General features: G+C 48.1%; 2 protein-coding genes across 3 annotated transcripts in view; one reads left to right on the top strand and one right to left on the bottom strand.

Moving 5' to 3' along the window:
- Positions 1–9,772, bottom strand: part of S100A1 (S100 calcium binding protein A1) — a 71,932-nt gene extending 62,160 nt beyond the window's left edge. The window contains exon 1 of the mRNA XM_075330020.1: positions 9,682–9,772. The gene's annotated coding sequence lies outside the window, so the exon portion shown is untranslated. The remainder of the gene's footprint in view (positions 1–9,681) is intronic.
- LOC142257800 (uncharacterized) overlaps positions 1–24,656 on the top strand; it is a 42,964-nt gene extending 18,308 nt beyond the window's left edge. For both annotated transcript variants that reach the window (XM_075330016.1, XM_075330017.1), the window contains exons 3-5: positions 6,284–6,418; positions 21,609–21,764; positions 24,440–24,656. In XM_075330016.1, coding sequence (XP_075186131.1) covers positions 6,284–6,418; positions 21,609–21,764; positions 24,440–24,574 — 426 coding nt within the window. In that variant the 3' untranslated portion in view covers positions 24,575–24,656. The remainder of the gene's footprint in view (positions 1–6,283; positions 6,419–21,608; positions 21,765–24,439) is intronic.
- The last annotated feature ends 3,293 nt before the right edge of the window (positions 24,657–27,949 follow it).

Here is a 27,949-nt window from a genome sequence, read left to right as displayed (position 1 = left end):
GCAACCTCCTCATTGCTGTCCACAGCACCGTCCTCCCTCTCTTCGGCTCCTGCCTTAGCATTGGCCAGTTGCATAGCTCTGCTCCTGGTGCCATCAGCCATTCTTGCAGACTTTTGGTCACTGACACAGAACTGACACCTGATGCCTCCACACACCTTACAGTATCTGCACTCTGACACTCTAGTGTTGAGCTAGTCTGAAGACCCCAGCAGCCACAGCTGCTGCAGGCAGTCTTTAGTGTCTGGGAGTATGGGTCTCACACTCACACACACTATTATCTCGATCCCACCGCTTGCCACCAATATGTCACAAACCACCGGGGGGGGTCACTCAGAAATCCCCCGCGCTGGCTACCAGTACGTCACAATCGGGGGGTAACAAGTGGGGGTCACCCCTCCTTTATACCTCCCGACCGACAGACAGAGCACGTGACGCGCTCTCTAGCGCCCCTCTTATAGTCAGGCCAATTATGGAATTGCCCGACCATAAGCAAGGAGGCCGCTATACTACTTATGCCGATTATTGAAGGGTCCCCGGTGAGAGTAAGGTATATATTCCCCCGACCTCCGCGGGCGGAATATATAAAATCTCCCCGAATCTCACTGGCCTCCCCACAATAATCCTTGGCACAATTCGCTGCCACCAACCGATTTACGGTAACTATTAGCCGAACACACAGACGTGGGATTCAAGATCGAGATAACAGAACAGCCCAAGATTAATTATATAATTTAATCAGCCTAAAGCACACTAGAAACTACAATATATACAATAGGGAATCTACAGAATATACATATGTCAGAGTACAGTTACAATCAAAGCATGGGTTACAAACAGGCATACACAGTTCCAGCAGTTACCTTGTTGCGTCTGGCCACAGGGGGGCGCTGTAGACCAGGTTTCCAGGAACTCCCTCACAGGTCTTTCCCAACCAGGCCCCCGAGCAGAAGAACCCTGGAAAATGGCCGAAGTAGGGTTATCAACCTGGCCAAATCCAGGTCCCCTCCTACCTTCGTGACCTCACAGGGAGCACTGCTCCACCCCTGGCTTGAGTTATGGACAATATCCCAACCTGGAATATGGGCCATAACTTTGCCTGGGAGCGTCGTAGGCGGACGCCAATGCTCTCATTGTGACAGTTATGAATTTAGCTACAGAACGAGGGGACTCATGACCTGTCTGCCAGTTCCCCATTGGCTGATATCACGCCTGGGGCATTTCCCAATGTCCTGCTCCCATAAAAAGGGTGTGCCGGCATCGTCTGCATGCGGAGACACCATTTTTATGGTTGCCATATTTATCGGAAATATGGCTTGCGAGATATGAACCATTTTTTACTGGAGTCGTTCTGTCTGGCTATTTCCATAGCCTTGCTAACTAGCTAGCAGCTCCTACTACAGGGTGACGGCAGGGAGTCATCCTGTGTCCATTGTTCCTAAGCCACCTAATTTCCATATCACAGGACATGGCCATGGAGGTGTAAGTGGAACACTGAGAACAAGAAGGGAGGGGGCACTGCCAGGGAGTGATGAGGGATTATGACTGGAGTCATAATTCATCTTCATATCCCGGGATTTGCCTCACAAAGTCCATCGCAATGTGTTGCCACGGAATGGAGGGTATAGGCAGAGGCAGAAGACGACCATATGGCAGGTGTTTGGGCGTCTTGTTCCTGGCACAAGAGGAGCAGGCTGAAACAAAAGAAGCGACGTCCTTGCGAAGGGATGGCCACCAGTAATGACGTACAATTGTACTCCATGTTTTCTTCTGACCAGCATGGCCGGCTATTTTCGAGGCATGGCCCCAGTGCAACACCTTTTCCCTGTCAGTCTCAGAGACATAGGTCTTCCCAGGTGGTATCTGGGCCAGGATGACAGGAGCCACCGGAATGATCTTACTAGGACAGATGATGGGCTGGGATGTCTCCTCCTCCTGCTCCATGGGCATGAATGACCTGGACAAGGCATCTGCTCTTACATTCTTGTCCGCGGGTCGAAAATGGAGCTGGAAATCGAACCTGGCAAAGAACAAGGACCACCTGGCCTGCCGTGGGTTCAGTCGCTGAGCGGACCGCAGGTATTCCAGGTTCTTGTGGTCCGTGTAAATGATCACGGGGTACACTGCTCCCTCCAGAAGGTAGCGCCATTCCTCCAGAGCCAGTTTGACTGCCAATAGCTCTCGGTCACCGATGGTGTAGTTGCGTTCAGGCGCTGAGAAGCTCTTGGAGAAGAAACCGCAAGTAACCATCTTCCCGGAGGAGGACTTCTGCATGAGCACTGCTCCGCCTCCCGAGGAGGAGGCATCCACCTCCAAGGTAAACTGTCGGTTTAACTCAGGACGGTGGAGCACAGGGGAAGAAGCAAATGCCTGTTTCAGGGAGCCAAACGCGGCGTCGGCCGCAGGTGACCAGTCCTTTGGATTAGCCCCCTTCTTGGTCAAGGCGGAGAGAGGTGCAGTCAGAGCAGAGAAGTGAGGGATGAACTGACGATAATAGTTTGCGAATCCCAGAAAGCGTTGGATTGCCTTCAGTCCGGAAGGAGGGGGCCAGTTGAGAATGAAAGAGACCTTCTCTGGGTCCATCTGCAGGCCAGTATCGGAGATTACGTAACCCAAGAAGGGAAGAGAAGACTGCTCGAATACACACTTCTCGTACTTGGCGTACAGGCGATTCTCTCTCAGTCTTTGCAGTACCAGCTGCACGTTCTCTCTGTGGGTCTGGAGGTCCGGAGAGAAGACCAGGATCGTCAAGATACACCACCACACAGACGTAGAGAAGGTCCCGGAACACGTCGTTTACCAATTCCTGAAACACTGCTGGTGCGTTACAGAGGCCGAAGGGCATCACACAGTATTCATAGTGCCCATCGCGAGTATTGAATGCGGTCTTCCATTCGTCCCCAGAGCGGATGCGGACCAGGTTGTAGGCACCCCGAAGATCCAACTTGGTAAACACACGAGCTCCTCTAAGCCGATCAAACAATTCGGGGATGAGCGGCAGGGGGTATTTATTTTTCACGGTGATTTGGTTCAATCCCCGGTAGTCAATGCATGGGCGTAGGTCGCCCTCTTTCTTCTTAACGAAGAAGAAACCCGCTCCAGCAGGAGAGGAGGACCTCCGAATGAATCCCCTTGCTAGGTTCTCCGTGATGTAGACAGACATGGCCCTTGTTTCAGCAGGGGACAAAGGATATATCCGTCCTCGAGGTGGTGTAGTTCCCGGGAGTAGGTCGATGGAACAGTCATAAGGACGATGTGGCGGAAGTACCTCTGATTCCTTTTTATCAAAGACGTCCGCGAAGGACCAATAGGCCGAGGGCAGTCCCGGTAGGGACTCCGGAACCGGAGGTCGCCGGATGGGCTGTATAGTCTTCAGACAATTCTCGTGGCAAGAGGAGCCCCATCGGGTGATTTCACCAGTACCCCAGCTGACTGACGGTTCGTGTGTCCGTAACCAGGGGAGTCCCAGCAGGATTTGATGGGACATGTGTGGGAGGACGTAGAGAGCGATGTTCTCGGTGTGCAGGGCCCCGATACGTAGTTCCACCGGCTTGGTGATCCACGAGATGGTGTCAGAGAGGGGTCTCCCATCTACAGAGGCAATCACGAGGGGTTTGTCGAGTGGAGTAACAGGCACCTGGTACTTGTCCACCGTGGCCTGCTGGATGAAATTGCCTGCTGCCCCGGAATCGAGGTACGCCTCGGCCGTGAACCGCGTCTCTCCCGTTGTCACTTGAACAGTCCACGTAACCAGGTCTGAGAGAGTCCCAGCACCTAGGGTGGCCTCTCCTACCAACCCTAGGCTTTGGAGTTTCCCGGCCTCTCTGGACAGGAGCGTAGAAGGTGTGTGCCCTCTCCGCAGTAGAAGCAGAGGCCCTTGGCGAGTTGTTCTGCTCGGCGTTGTTAGGACTGCCGCAAACGGTCAATCTGCATGGGCTCGTGAACAGAGACACCAGACGACGCTGACTGAAGGACGGCGGGCTTCTGCGGAGGAGAGGAATGCCGTATCGGACGTCTCTCACGGGACACCTCTTTGGATTGTTCCTGGAATCTGAGGTCCACGCGGGTGGCTAGTGCGATCAGGGCATCCAGGGTGGAAGGAACATCGCGGCCAGCCAGTTCGTCCTTAATACGGCTGGAGAGTCCTTCCCAGAAGGCGGCGGTGAGGGCTTCATTGTTCCATCCCAATTCTGAGGCCAAAGTGCGGAAGCGGATGGCATACTGCCCCACCGTCGTAGTCCCCTAACGTAGCCTGAGGAGTGATGAGGCGGATGCAGCGGCACGTCCAGGTTCGTCAAAGGTGTTTCTGAATGCCTGCAGGAAGTCCTGGATGTTGGTAGTCACAGGGTCCTCCTTTTCCCACAAGGGGTTCATCCAGGCCAGTGCCTCACCCTCTAGATGTGACATCACAAACGCCACCTTGGCTTGGTCGGAGGCAAACAAGTGCGGAAGCAGCTTGAAATGAAGGGAGCACTGGTTTAGGAATCCCCTGCAGGTCTTGGGATCTCCGGCATACCGGGGTGGTGAAGCCAAATGAAGTCTGGAAGCATCCGAGGAGGCTGCCACGGGAGCTGTGGCCGTGGATTGTACAGTGGAAACCTGAGATGCCAGGGATGTGGCGGTCGCTTGTAGCGTGTTCAGGCGGGTATCCACAGAAGACATGAAGTTCAGCATGCGGGTCTGGGTCTCGCGCTGGCGTGTGAGTTCCTGCTGCAAGGCCGCTAGTGCTTCGGCGGGATCCATGGCCTGTTCTTACTGTTAGGGCCAGGTGGACGGGCAGACCCAGGAGGTGGATCCACTGGGCCGAACACCTCACTGAAGGCAAGGGGTCCGGTAGCCGGAGCACTACAGGTAGTAGGACAGTCCGTTCCAAGGAGTGGAGTGTAGAAGTCCCTGGGACCACGGAGTCACCGAAGGTAGTCCGGGTGACGGAGCTCAGGTTCGGAGGCCGAGATGTTGTCAGGCAGAGTCCGGAACCGACGGAGCGAGAAGACGGGTCACCACAGGGATCAGAGATGGTACGGACTGACGGGATGGCGGACAGTCACCGTTCGGGGTACGGGAATCGTCAGGACCGGATGGCGTGGCAGGAGCGGCTCTAGGAGAGAGAGAGGTAAGTATACCGCAAGACACAAGGAGACCTGACTCCTAGCTTAGCAAAACACGAAGAACAGGCCCCGCCCACTTGGAAGGATCCCCCTATATACCCAGTACCTGATCCTTCAATATCCTGTTGGAGGACACTGGCCCTTTAAGAAAGGGTCAATGACCGCGCGCGCGCCCTAATGCGCATGCGCGAGGCCCGGGTGCCAGAAGCCAGGGCAGGGAGCGGTGAACAGGAAGCAGGGGAGCCGGCCTGGAGCAGAGCTGCCGACGGGCGCCGGGAGCGGGGACCGAGCCGCCTGGGGGAGCGCAGGTGATGGAGGCTGGAGCGGGGGACGCCTGATAGAGGAGCCGGGGAGCGAGGCAGGGAAGCCGGGGAGCGTGGCAGGTGAGCCGGGGAGCGGGGCAGGGGAGCCGGGAAACACGGCAGTGGACCCGGGGAGCGTGACACCTGCACTTCTAGCCACAGTACACATCGAGTAAATAAGCAAGGGTTTGCTTATTAACCCGATGTGTATTCTGGCGTGCAGGCAGCCAGCGCTAAGCGGTGTGCGCTGGTAACCAATGTAAATATAGGGTAACCAAGCCCTTGGTTACCCGATATTTACCTTAGTTACCAAGCGCAGCACCGCTTCCACCCGTCGCTGCTGGCTGGTCGCTGGTGAGATCTGCCTGTTTGACAGCTCACCAGCGACCATGTAACGACGCAGCAGCGATCCTGATAAGGTCAGGTCGCCCGTCGTGATCGCTGCTGCGTCGCTATGTGTGAACCCAGCATTAGCAATATTTTTCCTCTTGAGTAAAGAATATCCAGGCTCTCCATGGTCCTCAACCCATTAGCATGAAATAACAAAGCCTCGACGCGTTTCTCCCCATTTAATTAATTGAGGTTCATCAGGAAACAGTACTGATAAGTTGGCACAATTGCCAAGGGCTGTCAGAGGGCTACTCATTCAACAGCACAAATCTCTCCGCACCGATGTATATCATGAAGTATGTGATTGGAGTAGTTATTGGAATTTGCGGTTTGTCGTAGGTAACTGTTGGATGTGTCAGGCCTTCTTCTGCATCCAGTGGCAGTGCAGGGGGTGTGTTTTCCATTTTTATGCTAGTTTTGTTTGTGGATTCTGTTCATTTGATATTATACTGGAGGTAATTCCATTCTTATTTTCTGTGTCCGCAGCACACGTGGATAAAGGAGTCGGTTGAGGAGGTGTTCCAGTCCTTGGATAAGGACAAGGACGGCAAGATGAGTTTTGGCGAGTACTGGACATTGATAGAGGAGATTGTCCTGAAGCTGAGCCAACAGATGGACAAGGTTTGGATATCCATCCTGTCATCTCCTTTACGTTCAGATGGGCAGACTTTGTATAGAATAGAGCTACATATTACTGTACAGTGTGGCGCCCCTGAGGCTTCAGTCGCCACAGAGTACTGCACCTCACCAGAGCTGCAGTATTCATCTTGGATACGGAGGAGGTCATCGCCGGTAAAACCAACACAATCCACCAAAATACACACAGTTAGATGCCCTCTCACTGGGACTGGGCTAGGGTAGAGAGATTGGAGGGTGGCCATCACTAATGTAGTATACCCTCTGCTCACTAGTTCAGGAACCCGGGGGGAGGAGCTGGACACCGGGGAGCAAGGCGACACACACACACACACACACACACACACACACACACACACACACACACACACTTACAAGCAGTCTAGTCCAGGACAGGAAACAAGTGAGACGCAGGAGGACATGGTCGCTGAGGGGAGAGCTGATGGCTCCCTCAGGACTTGCGTCCACCTCAGGTTGTGGAGCCCTTACTGGTGGGCACTGCAAGCAAGTCCCGCCAGCAGAATCCGCAAGGCAGAGGATTTCAAGTCTTCTGGCCCACACACAGTGCCTGGGGCAAAGCAGCATATAGAGCCATGAGTCGTGACCATAGGGCGGCTCCATCTACAGACTCACGCTGCCTGCTATACGGGACGGGGAACAGAACAACCCCCAGGACTCTGGCCCCAGCATAGCTTCAAGCCGCAGGGACTCACACAACACGGCATAGGGAGGAAGGAGTCACTGAAAGAAACACCAGTTCTGACCTCCGAACTATCCGAGATCGGCTGGAGCCCTTGACGGCAGAGTCCGGCAGTCCAAAGGCAGTGACATCTCAGTGAGTAAAGAACTTAAACTGCAACCGCCGTGATGTCTAATCCTAAGCCCCGTGCTCCTTCATTAGATGAGACTACTACTCCCCACATTGTTCCTGAGGCCTAGCTCTACCTGTGGAGAGCTGCAACACCCAAGCTGCGTCACCATCTGCCCCAGAAGAGAGACCTCCCGCAGCGACAGCTAATACCTGGTCGCATACCACAGGTGGCATCACGAAAAACTACTACTCCCATCATCATCCTCATTTCCCCCTTTTCATTGACACCGACGGGGCCACGGAACTGGGCCAGGCCGCTGTGACATCCCGAACTGGCCTGGTGACGGGCAACCCTCCCCACAGACCCTGTGGGCGCATCAACTTTAATGTCACGAACAGGATATTGTGCCCGCAATCACGGGTACTGTGCGCCTTCAAGAACTGTGTATCTAGTGTTCACTAGAAACAACAGTCGCCATTAGGTGAGCAGCGTGGGAAGAAAAGGGGCGTGTCATCGTGGGTGGATCCCAGGGAAGCGCGCGAAGAGGAGCCCTGCTGCCGGAAATAGGGGAAGGAGTTGGATATGTTATCTGAGGAGGATCAGGCCACCCATAAAGTCGCAACAGCGGCGCCGGTGTTACCGTTCTCAATGCCGTGTCTACCGGGGGCAGCATGGCTACCGCAGTATTCCGGGAAGGCGTATACTCTGACTGACTTTAAGGAGAGATTGTACAGCTTGTTCCGAGTGTATCCCCTGGCTGAATGCCAGAAAACGAGTATCTTAATCAGCCAGCTAACGGGGGCAGCTCGGCGGGAGGTCAGATCCTGGCCAGAGGGGGTGTGGGAGGACCTAGCGTCACCTGTTACAGGTGCTCAGGGGGAAAAAAAACAGAGAAAAAGGAGATATCCCCGGCACACTGTTATGTTTCAAATGAAGTCCAAGAAAAAGAAGAGGAAAAGTATTGATATTTATTCCAATTTATTCCAATTTTTATTTTTCAGAAGAAGGGAATAATAGTACAATTTGCATAGAGTCCGCCTAAAAACGTTTCGGCCTAACCTCGGCCTTCATCTGGTCGGACAGACTGACTAGAAAGATCCATAAACATAGAAACATAGAAAATACATCAGTGGAGAACAAAATCGATACCTGCACAAATTGTATACAATGACAATTAACGTTTATAGTAAACGGAAGGGGAGGGAGGAGAAGCAATAGTAAATTAAATGATGAATGGTGTGAGTCGGTGGGACAAGGGGGAAATACCAGAAGGTAAGTGCATAAGTGCCGAGGTGACAAGGGAAAAGTGAGGCTCACCTAGATACGTGGGAGATCCTTGGGGCAGAATGCTGGTATGAGCAAGGATATCTAGATATGGGATTATCATAAGTGATTATGTCACAAGAAGGAAAGAGTAAAGGTGGTGTCACACACAGCGACAACGACGTCGCTGCTACGTCACCATTTTCTGTGACGTTGCAGCGACGTCCCGTCGCTGTGTGTGACATCCAGCAACGACCTGGCCCCTGCTGTGAGGTCGCCGCTTGTTGCTGAATGTCCAGCTTCATTTTTTGGTCGTCGCTTTCCCGCTGTGACGCACAGATCGCTGTGTGTGACAGCGAGAGAGCGACGAAATGAAGCGAGCAGAGAGCAGGAGCCGGCATCTGGCAGCTGCGGTAAGCTGTAACCAAGGTAAACATCGGGTAACCAAGGTGGTTACCCGATATTTACCTTTGTTACCAGCCTCCGCCGCTCTCACGCTGCCAGCGCCGGCTCCGGCTCTCTGCACATGTAGCTGCAGTACACATCGTGTAATTAACCCGATGTGTACTGTAGCTAGGAGAGCAGGGAGCCAGCGTTCAGTGTGCGCGGCTACCTGCTCTCTGCACATGTTGCAGCACAGCGACGCGTGTCGTTATGATCGCTGCTTCGGCTGCTGTGCTTGACAGCTAAGCAGCGATCATAACAGCGACTTACAAGGTCGCTGTTACGTCACCGAAAATGGTGACGTAACAGCGACGTCGTTGTCGCTGTCGTTTAGTGTGACCCCAGCTTAAGATGTCAGAAAAACGTTATAGAAATAGTTAAATGAAGAAGAATGCAACGTATCTAGTTATAAGAATAGATGAAGATAGTCAGTAATAGACATTTGTCGTAGTTGTCATGATTCTGGGGATAACAAATGTGAATATAAATATATAATTATATGATATATCAGTGATAGAATATGTTGCTATTCAGTGAAAATGGAACAAATAGGAAGGAGATCACTACCTGTATATGCAAAAGGGCTGCCGCCTCTGCTTATGTGCACGTTTTCGTGTCCGTCAAGGTAAGGCAGGATAATAATTAATCAATATTGTACATAATCAGTGTCATGTTATAAGTCTTTACATGAGACGAGTATATTACAGTGTACAAAATGAAAAAATGTACCTGTTTATGGATTGCAATAAGAGCAATATGGAACCAGGTCTGTATGCAGTATAGCTGAATCAAACTAGTGCATTTGGCACATTAGTCAGCACTATGACAAGGGAGAGGGGGGAAAAAAGGGGGGGGGGGCGAGAAAAGGGGGTGGTGAGGAATTGTAATCAGATGTAAGTAGATACTGTGATAATGATATGATGACATCTTACCGTAGCATGTAACTAAATGCCTTTGCAGGATAATGCAGAAAAAGGAATATAAAGTTGCCTATAGTCAGGGGCTGTAGACAGATAATAATGTTTGTATTAGGTATAGGATGGATTTGTATGTAAGGCAGGCAGTCAGAATAACTGGTGATTGTCCTGAAACAGTCACTGGATGCATACCTCAGTGTCCAGGATTCAGGGATTGAACAATGCAGTAGAAAGGTATGGCAGTTGCTAGAAATGCCATTGCCTCTATGCAGGCATACTGAGGAAGAGAGAGACAGAATATAATGTGGCATGTACCTGACAAGGACAGTGGGGTATATGGGAAAGAGACTTACCATGGAGGAAGTGAACCGTGTGAGGGCCCCTGGCGTCTGGTGAGGTGCTCAGCTGTGCTGTGATCTGCGTTTAAATGTGCCGGGTGCACAGCCGTCATATCCGGTGGATAAGCATGCTGAAGTGAGAGAAGGAGAAGCGGAGCGCACGCCGCGCATGCGCTCTATGCACAGAGGGAGGACAGTGTCTGGGCAGGAAGTTCCTGTTGGTGGAACGCGGAAGTGAGCGCGCTTTGCTTGTGGAACGCAAGGCGCGCATGGGCAAAGAGGAACAGACGTTCTAGTGCAGGGACTGTGTCTGGGTTGCCAGAAAAAGACGCGATTTCAGTGATTCATCCAAAAGGAGGGAATTGGCCACCATCTAGTGCTGACAGGATGTGCTGGTTAGTGTGAGGGATTAATTCTGAAATAAAGAGGAAAGAAAATTAGAATCTAGGCAATGTACATAGATACAGGTAATAATAACATCACTGCTAACTAAAATCAATTGACTGGTATGAGACTATACAATGCTAATGTAATATGATCATTACAGGTATTGGAAGAAAAGAACATTAATAAATGTCATTACATACTTGGATTTACAAGCATCACAAATGTCTAGAATCTTTTACCATAGTGAGGACTATCATTATAAGAGATATACAAGATCAACATAAGTACTTTTGATGATTATGTGTATATACACACACCTATCTCGTAACCAAAGATGAAGTGCAAAGAGATGAACAATCATAATATAAAGGTATAGACCGGAAAAAAAGTGATTAAAAACCTTTTTCATACTTCCGGTTCAGTCCATGGGGTTCCATGGTTCCCAATGTGTGGATCCATCTTGCCTCTTTATCATGGAGGTGCTTGATCCTATTTCCACCTCTACGGTGGGTTTCGGCAGAGTCAATGACTTGAAACCTCAACTGGGAAATTTTATGCCCGGCTGTGATAAAATGGCTGGGAATGGGTAACAACATACGTCCGCACCTGATGTCGGCCTTATGTTTGTTGATACGGTCTCGGATATGTTGGGTGGTTTCTCCAACATATCCGAGACCGCAGGGACATTTAATGTAATAAACGACAAATGTACTGTCACACGTGAAAAATTGATTGATCTGAAAGACCTTGCCAGATCTGGGATGGGTAAAAGTATTACCCCTAGTGACGTTAGAACATTGGGCGCAGCCCAAACATGGGAAGGTGCCCCGTTGGGGAGTGGCCAAAAATTTTTGGTGTGGTATGTTGATGGCAGAACCGATGTCTGCTCGTATCAGTTTGTTCTTAAGATTGGGTGATCGCTTATGACAAATCAGGGGTGGATTCTGAAATTCTTTAATGTGGGGGTATGAGGTCCCCAAAAGGGGCCAATGGCGTAAAATAATTCTTTTCAATAGTGGTGAATAGGGGTGATGGGTATTAATAAAAGGAATACGATCCTGAGTCCCCTTAGTTCTATCGGAGGATGAAGATGTTCTTGTTGCTATCTGCGGTGGATATCCCCTCTGTATGAATTTATCGCTCATCTCTTGGTGTCTCTGCATTTTCATATCAGAATTGGTTACTTATCTATCCACACGGGTATGCTGAGAAATAGGTAGAGATTACTTGGTGTGTTTAGGATGATTACTTTTATAATGTAAGAGGCTATTTTTATCTGTAGGCTTAGTGTAAATGTCGGTACTAAGAGTACCTTCGGTGTCCTTTATGACCATGCAATCTAAAAAATTGATTTTTTTTGAGTGTCATAATGAATAGTAAATGACAAGCTGGGTAAATAGGTATTAATCATTTCATAAAATGAAAGGAGAGTTGTGACATCACCCGACCAAATCATAAAGACATCGTCGATGTAGCGACGCCAAAGAAGAGCATGTTGGATGATAAGTGGATGGGAATGAATGAATCTCTCTTCGAAAAATGTCATAAAGATGTTTGCGTACGGGGGCGCGACGTTAGATCCCATCGCGGTCCCTTTGCGTTGCATATAAAACTGATCTTGAAAAAGAAAAAAAATTTTTTCAAGAACAATCCTCAACATGTCTATGCAGAAAGTTTTAGTAATACTATTGTATGTTTTGAGGATTTCGATAGCGTTAGGGCAATGACAGCCAGAGACGAGTTTGTGGTACAAGATGTTTATGATATGTAACCACGGTAGATACACAACGGAAATACACAGTATAACAAACACATGAAAATACCTTTCCGAAACGGAGCGAAGGGGATTACCGGGGCCACGCACCGGACTCCCCCAGGGAGACCACCAGAGCGAACCCCTATACAGGGACTGTCCGGCAATCAACCCCGGAAGGCCTAAATGCGCCGCAGCCGGGACACAAGGGGCAAGCGGTAAAGTCCAGAAGTGTCCGTACGGGATGAAAGTCCAGAATGGTTATGAACCGGAAGAAACCGGGCAGACGTGCTGACCAAAGACGGCAGACGGAGTCCGGGCACAGTTTGAAGAAACCGGGTATGGTCCAGAGTCGGTCGGTAGATTTTCAGGAGGATCCAAAGGTAATCAAGCAGCAGCAGCAGCAGCAAAGCAGGAGCACACAGCAAGCAGTATACTCAGGCACTGGACTAGGCTTAGAGGCGGCCTTTTAAGCAGCTGGACAGGAAGTAGGGCAACAGAACATAAAACTCCATGTTAACCAAGGGCAAGCTCTTTCAAAAGAGGACTGGAAAACCCGGAAACCTGACATTACTCCCCCCCCCAGAAACGGCCTCAGGACGGGTCAGGGCCCGGCTTGTCCGGGTACCATCGATGAAACTGAGCGATCTTCCGGGGTGCTCGAATGTTACCCACCGGTTCCCAGGAATCGTCCTCGGGGGCGTACCCCTGCCAACGTACCAGATACTGAAGCCGACGACGATGGAGCCGGGAGTCAATAATGTCCTCAACCACGAACTGCTCCTCGCCGTCGACCATCACAGGCGGAGGAGGAGGCACGACACGACCATGAAACGTATTGGGAGAGACGGATTTGAGGAGAGAAACATGAAAGACCGGGTGTACCTTTAGATGGTGCGGTAACCGCAGCCGACAGGCCACAGGGCTCACGATCCCTGTGATCTTGAACGGACCGATGAATTTTTGTCCCAGCTTCTGCGAAGGGACACCCAATCTCAGGTTCTTGGTGGACAACCATACAGAGTCCCCTACCTTATACATGGGTGCCGGTTTCCGGTGAGCGTCTGCCGACCTCTTGTAACGCTCCTGAGCTGTAGCCACAGTGTCCTTCAGAACCTCCAGATTTTGTCGTAGCTCTGTCAATCTGTCCTCCACCGCAGGCACTGAGACCGCAACCGGTGACCTAGGCAAAATAGTCGGATGGTAACCCAAGTTAGCAAAGAAGGGCGTTACCTTAGTGGAGCTGCTCTGAGTGTTGTTATACGAGAACTCCGCCAACGGAAGCATCTTCAGCCAATCGTCCTGCAGATGGCTGACATAACAGCGAAGGTATTGTTCCAGGGTTTGATTGGTCCGTTCGGTTTGCCCATTTGTCTGAGGATGGTATGCAGAAGACAAACAGACATCAATCTGGAGTGCCGTACAAAACCCCTTCCAGAACCTAGACGTGAACTGCACGCCCCGGTCAGAGATGATCTCGTCAGGTACCCCATGCAATCGGAATACGTTCTGGATAACCAGATCCACTGTCTCTGCGGCTGAGGGAAGACCGGCACACGGAATAAAGTGAGCAGCTTTAGTCAACCGATCCACCACCACTAAAATGGTATTGTGACCGTCTGAGACGGGCAACTCCACAATAAAATCCATTGAGATAGACCCCCAAGGGCGAGATGGCACGGGTAACGGTTGGAGGAGTCCTGTAGGAGCCACACGAGGGACCTTGCACCGGGCACAAACCACACATGAGTGGACATAGTCCTTTACATCCTTTAAACAGGTAGGCCACCAGAAAAAACGGTTCAGAAATTCCTGCGTCTTCTGTACCCCCCTATGACCAGCCAACACGGAGTCATGGACCAACTTGAGAACCCGAAGTCTTACGGCCTCCGGGACATAAATGCGTCGCTCTCTCAACCACACACCATTCCGAAGAACAAGAGTTACATCATTCGGGGGGGCAGCAAGAAATACGTCACCATCATAGGCCAGCTTGATGTCCTTCCACAAGTCCTGGTCCTGGATTACTCCAACGAAATTGGCATCCGATAACACGGTCTGAGACAGGGTTCCAGGCACGGAGTCCACGGCGTGGATTCGGGACAAGGCATCGGCTTTCCCATTACGTGAACCTGGACGGTATGTAACGACAAAATTGAACTGGTTAAGGAATAGGCTCCAACGGGCTTGCCGTGGAGACAGGCACCTGGCAGACTTAAGAAATTCCAGATTACGATGATCTGTGAGTACTTTCACTTGCTGCACGGCTCCCTGTAAGTGGTGTCTCCATTCCTTGAAAGCGGAAATAATCGCTAACAATTCCTTGTCCGCAATGTCATAGTTCCTTTCTGCAGGGGACAACCGGCGGGAAAAGAAAGCACACGGATGTAAGAGACTCTTGTCCCCAGTCCTTTGAGAAAGGATGGCCCCTAATGCGTAGTCGGAAGCGTCGACTTCCACGATAAAGGGAAGTGCGGGATTCGGATGTACCAATATAGGCGCTGAGGTAAAACAAACCTTGAGACGATGGAAAGCTTCCTGGGCCTGGGCGGACCACACAAACTTCTGTCCTTTCTTGGTTAACAGAGTGATGGGACGAACGATCTCTGAAAAATTACGGATAAAACGTCGGTAAAAGTTGGCAAAACCGACAAAGCGTTGTACCTCTTTGATGTTCCCCGGTTCCGGCCAGTCTAGAATTGCTTGTATCTTGCCAGACTCCATGTTCAGTCCCTGAGGAGAGATGACATAACCTAAGAATTGTATTTGTGAGGAATGGAATTCGCATTTCTCCAGTTTGATGTACAGGTGGTTTTCCCTCAGCCGGGTAAGTACGGTCTTGACGTGTTCCTGGTGTTCCTGCAGGGAATCAGAAAAGATTAGGATATCGTCCAGATAAATCACCATGAATTGGTCCATGATATCCCTAAAAATATCGTTAACTAGATGTTGGAAAGTCGCGGGAGCGTTACAAAGTCCAAAAGGCATCACTAGGTACTCAAAATGTCCATACCGACATCGGAACGCGGTCTTCCACTCGTCTCCGGGACGTATACGGAGTAGATTGTATGCCCCACGGAGATCCAATTTGGTGAATATTTTTGCCTGTTGGACCCTCTCCAATAGCTCAGGAATCAACGGTAACGGATACCGGTTCCGGATAGTTATTTTATTCAGTTCCCGGTAGTCAATACAGGGTCTCAGAGTCCCCTCTTTCTTTTTCACGAAAAAGATGGGTGCCCCTGCTGGTGAGGTAGACGGACGAATAAATCCCTTAGCTAGACTTTCATCAATGTATTCTTTTAGTGCTTCTAGCTCAGGTGCCGCCAACGGGTAGACATGACCAAACGGGATCTCCGCCCCTGGGAGTAAGTCTATGGGGCAATCATACGGTCTATGCGGGGGAAGCCGATCGGCTTTTCTTTTGTCGCATATATCCGCAAAGTCATTATACACCGGGGGTAGAACAGGTACCTGTACAGTGCCCTCCGCATTCGGTGTTACTGGAACTGGAACAGTTGGACTAATGGTCGGAATACTCTGCGGTGGGAAGGATATTTCCTTAGTTTCCCAATCGATGACCGGATTTGTAGACCGTAGCCACGGAATACCTAGAATAATCGGAAAATGAGGAGAAGAAATTAACATGAAAACAAGGGTCTCCTGCTGACCTGGCTTCATGACGCATTCTAGCGGTACGGTTTCCCGATCAACTGGTCCAGAGATTAACGGAGATCCGTCAACCGTCTCCATGGTAACCGGTGAGGATCTTTGCTGAGTCCGGATACCGTGTTTCCTGGCAAAAGAGGAGTCCATGAAATTTCCCCCTGCCCCAGAATCTATCATTGCAGAGGTAGGTATTAGCTGTCCCTCCCACCGGATCTGAATGGGGAGCGAGCAATGGGTATATTTCCCTTCCGAGTCCTTCGGTGAGGTTGACATTACAGTCAAGGGAAATACCGCATCCAAGTGTCCGCTTGCCTCAGAGATATCGGACTCTGCGTCCGTGTTGTCACACTCTGCCATGGCTGCCAATACCTTATTTGGGCGATTCGGACGTTTCGGGCAGTCGATCAAGAAATGGTCCGATTGACCGCAATAGAAACACAAACGCTCACGGAGCCGGTGTTCGCGACGTTCATTGGTCTCTCGCTTTTGCAGAGAGTCCACTTGCATAGGAACGTCCTCGGCCTCCCGTGGCGTCCTGAGAGCGGGTTCTCTGGAAGGAAATGCAAAGTTGTTCACACGGTTTACAGCTGCCCATTTTTCCTGTCTACGTTCCGTCAAGCGGGTATCAATACGCACACAGTGCTGGAGAAACAGTTCAAAATCCCCTGGAGATTCGGAACGGGCTAACTCGTCTTTGATGGTACCGGACAAACCCTTTCTGAAAACAGACAATAATGCATTGTTTCCCCAATCGGTGTCTACCACTAACCTCTTAAATTCAGTGGCGTATTCAACGACAGAACGCTTTCCCTGACGTAAGGAAAGGAGAGCCGATTCAGCGGTAGCACGGCGATTCGGATCATCAAACATCTGCGCCATTGCGGTCAGAAAGTCCTCCAGGTGATTTAAACGGATGTCCCGGTTCTCTATCATAGGATTAGCCCAAGCCAGTGCTCGTGAGGTTAATAACATAATTATACATAACACCTTGGACCGGTCAGAACGGTAATAATCAGCATGTACATCAAAAAACAGTATACATTGGTTCACAAATCCACGAAACTGACTACGGTCACCATTGAAACGGAATGGGGGTAACCTAGGCATACCGGCAGCTGATACGGACGTAGTGGGGCCGGCTTCCTGAGCCTCCACTCTGACTTGCAAATCCTGTATAGCCGGACCCAGTACCTGGTGATCATGGCCCAGCTGTGCCTCCACATCTCTAAGTTTAGTCTGCACCGCCTCCATCTCCTGCTGCAGGGAGTTAATCATGGAGAAGAGCTGGTCTACTCGTGTCTCAGTCATTGCCCCAGCGAAATCCTCTTAGTGGCCTGAGTATAAAGTAATACTATTGTATGTTTTGAGGATTTCGATAGCGTTAGGGCAATGACAGCCAGAGACGAGTTTGTGGTACAAGATGTTTATGATATGTAACCACGGTAGATACACAACGGAAATACACAGTATAACAAACACATGAAAATACCTTTCCGAAACGGAGCGAAGGGGATTCCCGGGGCCACGCACCGGACTCCCCCAGGGAGACCACCAGAGCGAACCCCTATACAGGGACTGTCCGGCAATCAACCCCGGAAGGCCTAAATGCGCCGCAGCCGGGACACAAGGGGCAAGCGGTAAAGTCCAGAAGTGTCCGTACGGGATGAAAGTCCAGAATGGTTATGAACCGGAAGAAACCGGGCAGACGTGCTGACCAAAGACGGCAGACGGAGTCCGGGCACAGTTTGAAGAAACCGGGTATGGTCCAGAGTCGGTCGGTAGATTTTCAGGAGGATCCAAAGGTAATCAAGCAGCAGCAGCAGCAGCAGCAGCAAAGCAGGAGCACACAGCAAGCAGTATACTCAGGCACTGGACTAGGCTTAGAGGCGGCCTTTTAAGCAGCTGGACAGGAAGTAGGGCAACAGAACATAAAACTCCATGTTAACCAAGGGCAAGCTCTTTCAAAAGAGGACTGGAAAACCCGGAAACCTGACAGTTTTATTATCCGTGGGTAAATTAGTGTATTGTTGTAGGAACCAGTCAACTGCCTGTACACCGTCATCATGTTGGATGCTGGTGTACAGGCTATTGACGTCAAGCGTCACCAGAAGAGAAGAAGGGGGAATATGATGTAGATCACTCAAGATTTCCAAAAAGTGTGACGTGTCCTTGATATAGGATGGTGTGAGTGGTATGAAAGGTGACAAGATCAGAGACCAAGGAGAAACAGTGAAGCAGATCCTGGCCAAATTGAAGGATACCTTCGACACCCGCACAGCAGCCGAGATCAAAATGAGATTCTATGGGTGCAAACAAAGGATGCAGGACAGCGTACGGGACTATGCTTTAAACCTTCAGGAGGCTATGAGAGCTGTTCGGGAGATGGAACCCGATGGGGTGCGGGATGAGGGCCAACTGTTGACTGACCAATTCATAGAGGGATTCCTGTCCGATGTTCATCGAGCCTAGCTGCGCATCGTAACCCTGCAGAACCCAGACCTCAGCTTTGCAGAGTTTAAGGATCTGGCCATGCAGGTGCTAGGGGAATCAACCCCCCATGACCACGAGCCTCGTCAGTTCCTTGCGGCAACAGCACCGGAGTTGGCACCGGCAACTCGGGTGACAGTGGGAGCTGGTGAGCAGATATTGAGTGGAGACCCTGTTGCGGAACTACAGATCCAGGTCCTGGAACTGATTTGAGGTATGACTACTTTAACCAAGGTAGTGTAAGCCCAGCAGGGGACCCAGCAAGCGGCAATCATTGAGCTGGCCTCTAGTACTGACGACCTTCCTTGGCGGTGGCGAGGAAGAAACCCGTTGCCCCAGGTTCCTGATCGTTATGATGACCAAATTGGCCTAGTGGGCGTGTCATACAGCGCTGTATGTAGATTATTGTCCGGATTTACTGTTCTCAAAACCAAAGAACAAATATGTATAATGTTAGGTCATTACATATATACATCACTCTGCAGATGATGGGAGTAATCAGTATTCTGGGTTGTGTCTTGTGTATTACTGTTGTGTTGGGGTGATCTAACATTTACTATATCCAGATATATGAACAAGAATCATTACTGGATTTTGCATGGTTTGGTGATGGGTGTGAAGTGTAAGCTTCAGGAGAGCGCCACCTAGTGGCCAAATATTAATAGAAGTTGCCGTAATGCATATGATAAACAAGTTTATCAAATATTACAGCTATGCTATTATTAATATATACATAAAAAGTTCTTGCTGATGTTTTATATTTATAGAATGTACCTACCACAGGGATAATGAATATCATCCAATTTATGTATGTGGTTGTGTTAATGTTCTTAGCTTAAAGGGGTTGTTTGTAAGTTCACAAAAATTAGCAAATGTGTTAAAAAAATACAAAAAGAAAAAAAAAATACAATAGTCATCTTTTTAGGCTTTTACCAATCTGGTCCAGATTCTCTGGTGTTCTCCTGTTCTACCCAGAAAGCCGGCATTAACTATTCTTTGTACAATTTCTTCTCTCAAAACTACTCACTTAACACCAGAATAAGTACAGATGCCACTGAGCAAGAAAAATACTGATAAAACACAAATTTTACATATACTGTACATGAAATATGTAGTCTGAATGAGGCCTTACAAAGAAGCAGTTTCCATTGGACACCTTCTATATACAGTGTGTTCACCCATATCCTGGCCACCGCCATTAACTTGAGAACGGCGGCAGCTATAGGCATAGAAGTGGTGTCTAGGTATAGTAAAGTAGCCATGCGCTACGCAATGAAACCACCTATAGCGCCACCTGGTGGAAAACAACGGAGTTAGCATTTTTATCTCGAAAACGGAACGAGATAGAGAAAAAAAGTGAATTACAAAGTTGTAGGGCATCATCAATTCAATACGAATCGACACCTTGCATACAGAAATGCTGTGATTAGAATGTGTAAAACTCACAAGGCTGCAGATGTGAAGCGACACCTCATGGAGACCTTCCTACAAGTCATTGGGTATGGTGGTTGTGTGGAGTGGCCTCCGCTCACCTGACCTGACCCCATTGGACTTCTTTCTGTGAGGTCACATCAAACAGCAGGTGTATGCGACCCCTCCACCAACATTGCAGGTCCTACGACCACGTATCACAGATGCTTGTGCAAACGTGTCACCTACCATATTGCACAACGTGCAGCAAGATACAGTATGCTTTGCAGAGGTCAGATGTGCATTGCAGCAAGATACAGTATGCTGTGCAGAGGCCAGATGTGCAGTGCAGCAAGATACAGTATGCTGTGCAGAGCCCAGATGTGCATTGCAGCAAGATACAGTATGCTGTGCAGAGGCCAGATGTGCATTACAGCAAGATACAGTATGCTGTGCAGAGGCCAGATGTGCATTGCAGCAAGATACAGTATGCTGTGCAGAGGCCAGATGTGCATTGCAGCAATATACAGTATGCTGTGCAGAGCCCAGATGTGCATTGCAGCTGACGGGGGCCACTGAGCATCAAAGTTAAATGAGCGCCATATGCGTGACCAGCATTCAATGTTTTGGGGGGGTCATGGGTTTCATATCATAGCATTTCTGTATGCAAGGTGTCGATTCGTATTGAATTGATGATGCCCTGCAATTTTTTAATTCACTTTTTTTCTCTATCTCGTTCCATTTTCGAGATAAAATTGCTAACTCCGTTGTTTTCCACCAGGTGGCGCTATAGGTGGTTTCATTGCGTAGCACATGGCTACTTTACTATACCTAGACACCACTTCTATGCCTATAGCTGCCGCCGTTCTCAAGTTAATGGCGGTGGGCAGGATATGGGTGGACTCGCTGTATGTAGAGGGATGACACTGGCTCCAGGCCATCGAGTCTGATACTGGTCTGTGCGAAAAAACATCATATGACCTGCATGAGGACAGTTTCATTCTCAGGGTCAGGACATATGAGATTCACGAGATATACTCATATAATAACATTCGCAATCTTCATGTTCACATGTGAAACTCATCAAAAAATGGGTCGGGTCTTCGGTTAGACCGGTTGTTGGCGAGTCTCTTGTCCTAAACATTCCTTACATGATCTTTAGAATTATCCAGTGACGGTCTGTGTTATATGCCAGGCAATTAAGATGCCACCAAATAGGGATCTGCTGTGTACAAGATCTTGTACAGGGATCTGATTGGCTCAGATGGTGGTGGGGTGCACGGTCTACACCACATGGCATGAATGATGCCATATTGGAAGGTGGCTGATATGTGCCATCCTCCCTACTTAGAGCAGAGAAGAGTTGGTAATGCTGTTGGCTGTCTGAGGTGGGTGGCGATGGTCACTCCTCTCGGCAGTACACTGGGAGACTGGTCTGGTGCCATGATTTAAGGGTGTTGTGGGGCTGGAATATAGCTACATCTATGTGAGTGAGCAGTCAGCGCAGAACAAGCCCGGGTGTGAGCTTCTGTCTTACTGTCTGCCTGTGCTATCTGCTGCACTCCTCTCTTCATCCTTTTCTGCTATCTGTTTCCCCTTCCTACTATTCCTTTGTCTTGCTATTATTTCATGTGCTCCTTTATTTATGATGCCAGGTTTTGGTGCCAAGTGTGTTAACGTCACTGTTCTCCACAGCCTGAGATGCCACCTTCACTGACTGAACTGGAACGTGCCATTGTGACCGTATTGAAGTGGTTTTTTGACCACGCCAGAGAGGAGGGCAAGACAAAAACTCTGAGTATCAATAAATTCATCAAACTTTCTCATGAGGAGCTGCCGCACCTGATGAAGGTAAGTCAGGATGAAGCTTTGGCGAAACGCGTCGAGGTGCAGGGCAGTGTGTTCCACTATTCAGTATGGCAACAGCGGGTGGGTAACCTAATGAGAGGTCGACTATTATGCCCCAGGCTGTGAATATTGGTAACCGGTGGACTATTGAAGCACTGGTTCCCACATTCCTTATATTATAATGGGGGAATTGTAGACATGCTCTATAAATGACTTATGACTAATGATTGCACTATGCTAAGCACTTTATTATATGAGGGCATTTTAAGGGATGACATGCAAAAATATATTGCAGAAAATAATATAATAACTGAACCGACAGCATGGATTCATGAAAGATAAGTCGTGTCTAACCAACCTGTGGGGTTCTATGAGGGGGTCAGTGCAAACCTGGATACTGGTAATGCAGCCGATGTGATTTATTTGGACTTTTCAAAGGCATTTGATCCTGTACCACATAATAGCCTTATACTAAAGCTCCAGAAGCAAGGACTAGGGGAAACTATATGCAACTGGGTAAGGAATTGGCTAAAAGATAGGAAACAAAGAGTAGTCATAAATGGAACATTCTCTAAATGGGCCATAGTCAGCAGTGGGGACCGCAGGGGTCTGTACTGGGAGCAGTGAGGAGCGCAGGGATCTGTACTGGGAGCAGTGGGGACCGCAGGGATCTGTACTGGGAGCAGTGGGGGCCGCAGGGATCTGTGCTAGGACCGATTCTTTTTAATCTCTTTATTAATGACCTTGTGGATGGGATTGATAGTAAAGTGTCAGTCTTTGCTGATGACACCAAACTATGTAGGATATTAAAAACTGACCTTGATAGTACAATATTACAAAAAGATCTGGATAAGATGTCAGAATGGGCAGATACTTAGCAAATAAGATGTAATGTTGATAAATGTAAAGTAATGCACCTAGGACGGAGTAATCCTATAGCTGCGTATACATTAAATGGAAGTAAACTCGGGACTACAGAACAGGAGAAGGAGCTGGGTATCATTACAAATAAGCTGAGCAGCAGCACTCAATGTCAGGCAGCAGCTGCTAAAGCAAACAAGATTCTAGGGTGTATAAAAAGAGAGATTAGATCCTGTGATCCCAATGTATTGTTCCCCCTCTATAAATCACTTGTAAGGCCACCTCTGGAATATGGGATCCAGTTTTGGGCTCCACATTTTAAAAAGGACATTCAGAAGTTAGAGTCAGTTCAAAGGCAGCAACTAGATTATTACAAGTAATGGAGGCCGCCCGTATAATGAGTAATGGAGGCCGCCCGTATGATGAGAGGTGGAAAAAGATAGATTTGTTTAGCTTAGAAAAAAACATATCAGAGATCTCATTTATATGTATAAATACATGTGTGGTCAATATAAAGGACTGGTACAAGACTTATTCCTTCCGAAGACAATACTAAGGACCAGGGGGCACTCACTGCGAGTGGAAGAAAAGCGATTCCCACAGCTAAATAGGAAAGGGTTCTTTACAGTTAGAGCAGTCAGACTGTGGAATGCGACCACAAGAGGTAGTAATGGCAGATACTATAACAGCTTTATATCAGGGCGGAGGATTTCCTCACTACACACAACATTGTTGGTTATAAGTGACTTAATGACCAAATGTAGAACTGGTGGAGGAAGGTTGAACTAGACGGACCTAGGTCTTTTTTCAACCTAAGTTACTATGTAATATAAGTATTTGTAATATATAAATGATCACTATTATTGTTAAATGTACTAGAGCCTACTCTGTATTTATAATGGAACCTCTACAAACAAAAAGTATTGTCCCAAATCATGTATAATCTGTATCTGGATCACACTGCCCTGTGATGCTGTTTCTCTTGAACTTTTTATGTATTGGTTTTAAATTGTGCCCATTTTTCTGCAGTGTGACACTAATATAATATGTTAACCAATAAAACGTAGACATATCATAATATGTTGTCCATTTGGATTAATATTTGGTAATACGTATGACAATAGGTCAATTGTAGGTATTGAAGGTAAGTCGGAGCCTAAATGTAATGTCCAGCAAATCGGTGAAATACTTATTAGTATGGAGACAGAAAAAAATCCAGCACTCGTGTCCAGAAAATATATTAAAACTTGCTTTTTTATTCAATATTCATGGTAAAATGGAAATGGATCATATCCACAAGGTATAAAAAATCCCCATAAAGATTAGATAGGATGACAGGGTACGCGTTTCGAGCTACATGCTCTTAATCTCAATCCATTGGATTGAGATTAAGAGCATGTAGCTCGAAACGCGTACCCTGTCATCCTATCTCATCTTTATGGGGATTTTTTATACCTTGTGGATATGATCCATTTCCATTTTACCATGAATATTGAATAAAAAAGCAAGTTTTAATATATTTTCTGGACACGAGTGCTGGATTTTTTTCTGTCTTCTGGAGTTTCTTGGCCGGGCCGGCTTCACCGTGCACCTGTCCTTCATTGGAGTCTCCATGTGATCTGGGTGAGCTGATTTTGTTTTTCTTGTTTCATTGTTAGTATGGAGAGTATGGGACTCCTGATACCTCTGTTGGTTGATAGCCACAACCATGGGATCGTACCAATGTTTTTGATATTCGGCTCCTTCCTCTACATCAGATGCCATTGCGGATGGAGATTCCTTGACCAATATTTGACAAAAAATTTCCATTTTCTTAGGACACCTCATTACAGGAGAAGATGAAGTCTCTGGATATTAACCAGAACAGTGAGCTGACGTTTATTGACTTTTGGAAGCTGCTCAGAGAGTTCAGAAAACAGGTTAAGAGCAAGGTCAAAGCTAAGAAGAAGTGATGTGCGCATTGTGTGGTGATGGCCCTGGCAGCGAACTGTGCCTTTATTTGTTCCCTGTTAGAATAAAAAGACTGGGATATAAGATGTGTCCTCATTATTTTATAGTCTTGTGTGTGACTTCATATAATGGACTCAACAGTAGAGATGAGCGGTTCTGTGGAGGTCCGGTTTGCCGGCAGCAAATTAGCTGAGCTTGAGCCAAACGACGGAGCAAGTATCTGATTGGCAGTTTGAATTTGCACCCACTAACAGACAGCCATAAGCTTCCGGGGGAGAGTGGGTCAACATTTTCAAACAATATTTTGGGTTGCACACTACACGTAATTGTGCTGATGTTACCCTCCGTGTGAGCCGTGCAAGCAGCTCACACTGTTGGCTGAGCACCGAGCATACCTGAGCACAACGTTGCTTGCACGAGTGACGTTCGCATGTAAAACATCCGAACCCAAACCTTTATTTTTAAATTTGTTCAGTTCGAAAACGGAACCTCAGTTTCGCTCATCTGTACTCAACTCATGGGAATCTCTAAACTATTAGATTTGCCTCTTTTAGGCTTAAGACTACAAATTAAATTTTCAGATAGGATTACAGATGGGAAGAATCTGACATATTTAGAATTTGATAAGCTAGTTGGGTCTTGTTCTCTTATAGATTTGATTTCGCTGTGACTTTCAGACCTGATACTAAATTTGTTAAAGCTGACATACTCTCCCAAAGTTACTGGCCATTTTTTTGAGGACTCTGAGCCAGTTCCTATTCCTGCTGATGGTCAAATTGCTAAAGGTCTAATTGCATTTTCTATTTTCTTATTTCTTCTTGAACAAATCCGTAGATTCAAAGGGCTAGCCCCTAACAGTGGGAAATGTAGGGTCCTTATAAAATAATTGAGATCATTAACCCTGCAGCTTATCACCTGAAATGTCCTTCATCTATTAAATGGGCCCCATTCATCTAAGCTTTTACACTACCGTAAACAGCTTTTAAAAACATCTTGAATAAACCTGGTCTTAAAGGGAACCAAACATCAGGATTTTGGTATATAAGGTGCAGCCAGTGCAGTACTGGCACTATCAGGCATAGACTGTACATACCATTAGTGGGCAGCTCAGATGTTTAGGCTGTGAAATCCAAGTTTATGAAGTTTGAAAATTCATCCACTTTTTGGTTGACGTGTGAATCTCTGCTGATAATGTCCGGGCGGGTTATGCACGTGATTCCCGCCCCCCCCCCCTCCCCACCTCCTGTTTCTCCCTCTCTCTGGCTGTATGCAAATTTCTCTATTCAGAAACACGGCGTCGGAGTTGGCGCCTGCGCATAGCGCTTATCTCCGGCGCCATGTTTCTGAAGCCCGCATTACCTAGTCTTGTGCATGAGAGGGCGGCGCATGCGCCCTCGCTTCTTCAGATCCCGTTGTGACTGCGGGAGCGCGCACGGTCACAACAGGACTGGAGAACAGCTGATCTTACCCCAAGTAGCTGCAGCTACGATATCGTCTGCTGCAGCTAATCGGGGTAAGATCAGCTGGTCTCCAGTCCTGTTGTGACTGCACGCGCTCCCGCGGTCACAACGAGATCTGAAGAAGCGAGGGCGCATGCGCCGCTCTCTCATGCACAAGACTAGGTAATGTGGGCTTCAGAAACATGGCGCCGGAGATAAGCGCTATGACCATGCGCCAACTCCGACGCCGTGTTTCTAAATAGAGAAATTTGCATACAGCCAGAGAGAGGGAGAAACAGGCGGTGGGGAGGGGGAGGGGGCGGGAATCACGTGCATAACCCGCCCGGACATTATCAGCAGAGATGCACACGTCAATCAAAAAGTGGATGAATTTTCAAACTTCATAAACTTGGATTTCACAGCCTACACATCTGAGCTGCCCACTAATGGTATATACAGCCTGTGCCTGATAGTGCCAGTACTGCACTGGCTGCACCTTATACACTGTGTTCCAAATTATTATGCAACATTTTTTTCATATTTTCCTAAATTAACTTTATGAATTGCAGTCATTGTTATTTTCCAGTCATCTACTATTCGAGTATAATTGAAATGTTTTTGATCAACTGCCTATGAAAACAGTATATTTATAAAAATAATAAACACTCAAAATGCACTCAAAATGCATGTTCCAAATTATTATGCACAGCAGAGTTTTCAACCTTTTTATTTTTATTTTGAAAAACAAAATGGTGAATTGTGAAATTATAAGCATTATCAGCTTATTACAAAATGAAATCAAACAGTTTTCAAGTCAAAACTTAATTCTAGGTGATGTTACATTTGCACATAGGACCCCTTGTTTGAAAGAAGCTTTTGAACTTTCTCATCCTTTGAATTTGTCAGTTTTTGGATGGTTTGTGCTTCAATTGTTTTGCATGTGGACAGAATACGCTCCCAGAGCTGTTGCTTAGATGTGAACTGCCTCCCGCCATCATAGACACTCCTTTTGATGATGCTCCAGAGGTTCTCAATGGGGTTGAGGTCAGGCGAAGATGGTGCCCACACCATGAGTTTGTCCTCTTTTATGCCCATAGCAGCCAGAGATGCAGATGTGTTATTTGCAGCATGAGACGGTGCATTATCATGCATGAAAATGATCTTGCTGCGAAATGCACGGTTCTTCCTCCTGAAGCATGGCAGGAAGTGCTGTTTTAGAAACTCCACATAGAGTATGGAGTTCATCTTTACCCCTTCAGGGATCCTAGGGGCCGAGAATCTCTCTCCCCATGATTCCAGCCCAAAACATTACTCCACCTCCTCCTTGTTGACTCCTTAGCCGTGTTTTCATGGGGTGTCCATCAACCAGCCATCCTCCACTCCATCCATCTGGACTATCGAGCGTTGCACGGCACTCAGCGGTGAACAAAACAGTTTGGAAGTCAGTCTTCATGTATGGTTTGGCCCACTGGAGCCGTTTCTGCTTGTGTGCAGTGGATAGAGGTGGCGACAGGATGGCTTACTCACAGCTGCAAACCTCTGAAGGACCCTGCATCTTGTTGTTCGGGGGACGTTGGAGGCATCAGCAGCTTCAAAAACTTGTCTGCTGCTATGACAAGGCATTTTAGCAGCTGCTCTTTTAACCTGACGCAATTGCCTGTTGGAAAGAGTCCTCAATTTTTCCTTATCAGCACGCACACGCCTGTGCTGTGAATCAGCTACATACTTCTTGATTGTGCGATGATCACGATGAAGTGTCTTGGCAATGTTGATTGTAGTCATGCCTTGACCTAAATACTCCACAATTTGTTGCTTCTCAGCGGCCGACACATCCTTTTTCTTTCCCATTTTGGCAAAAAATGTAGGCTGCTTAATAATGTGGAAAAGCCTTCTTAAGTAGTCTTGCCTTTATTTGGACACAATGGCCAAACTAATGTG

The sequence above is a fragment of the Anomaloglossus baeobatrachus genome, chromosome 12 (assembly GCF_048569485.1).
Source record: "Anomaloglossus baeobatrachus isolate aAnoBae1 chromosome 12, aAnoBae1.hap1, whole genome shotgun sequence".
Classification (NCBI taxonomy): Eukaryota; Metazoa; Chordata; class Amphibia; order Anura; family Aromobatidae; genus Anomaloglossus; species Anomaloglossus baeobatrachus.
The sequence above is the reverse complement of the archived record's forward strand: the minus strand, read 5'-3'. Positions and strand labels throughout refer to the sequence as shown.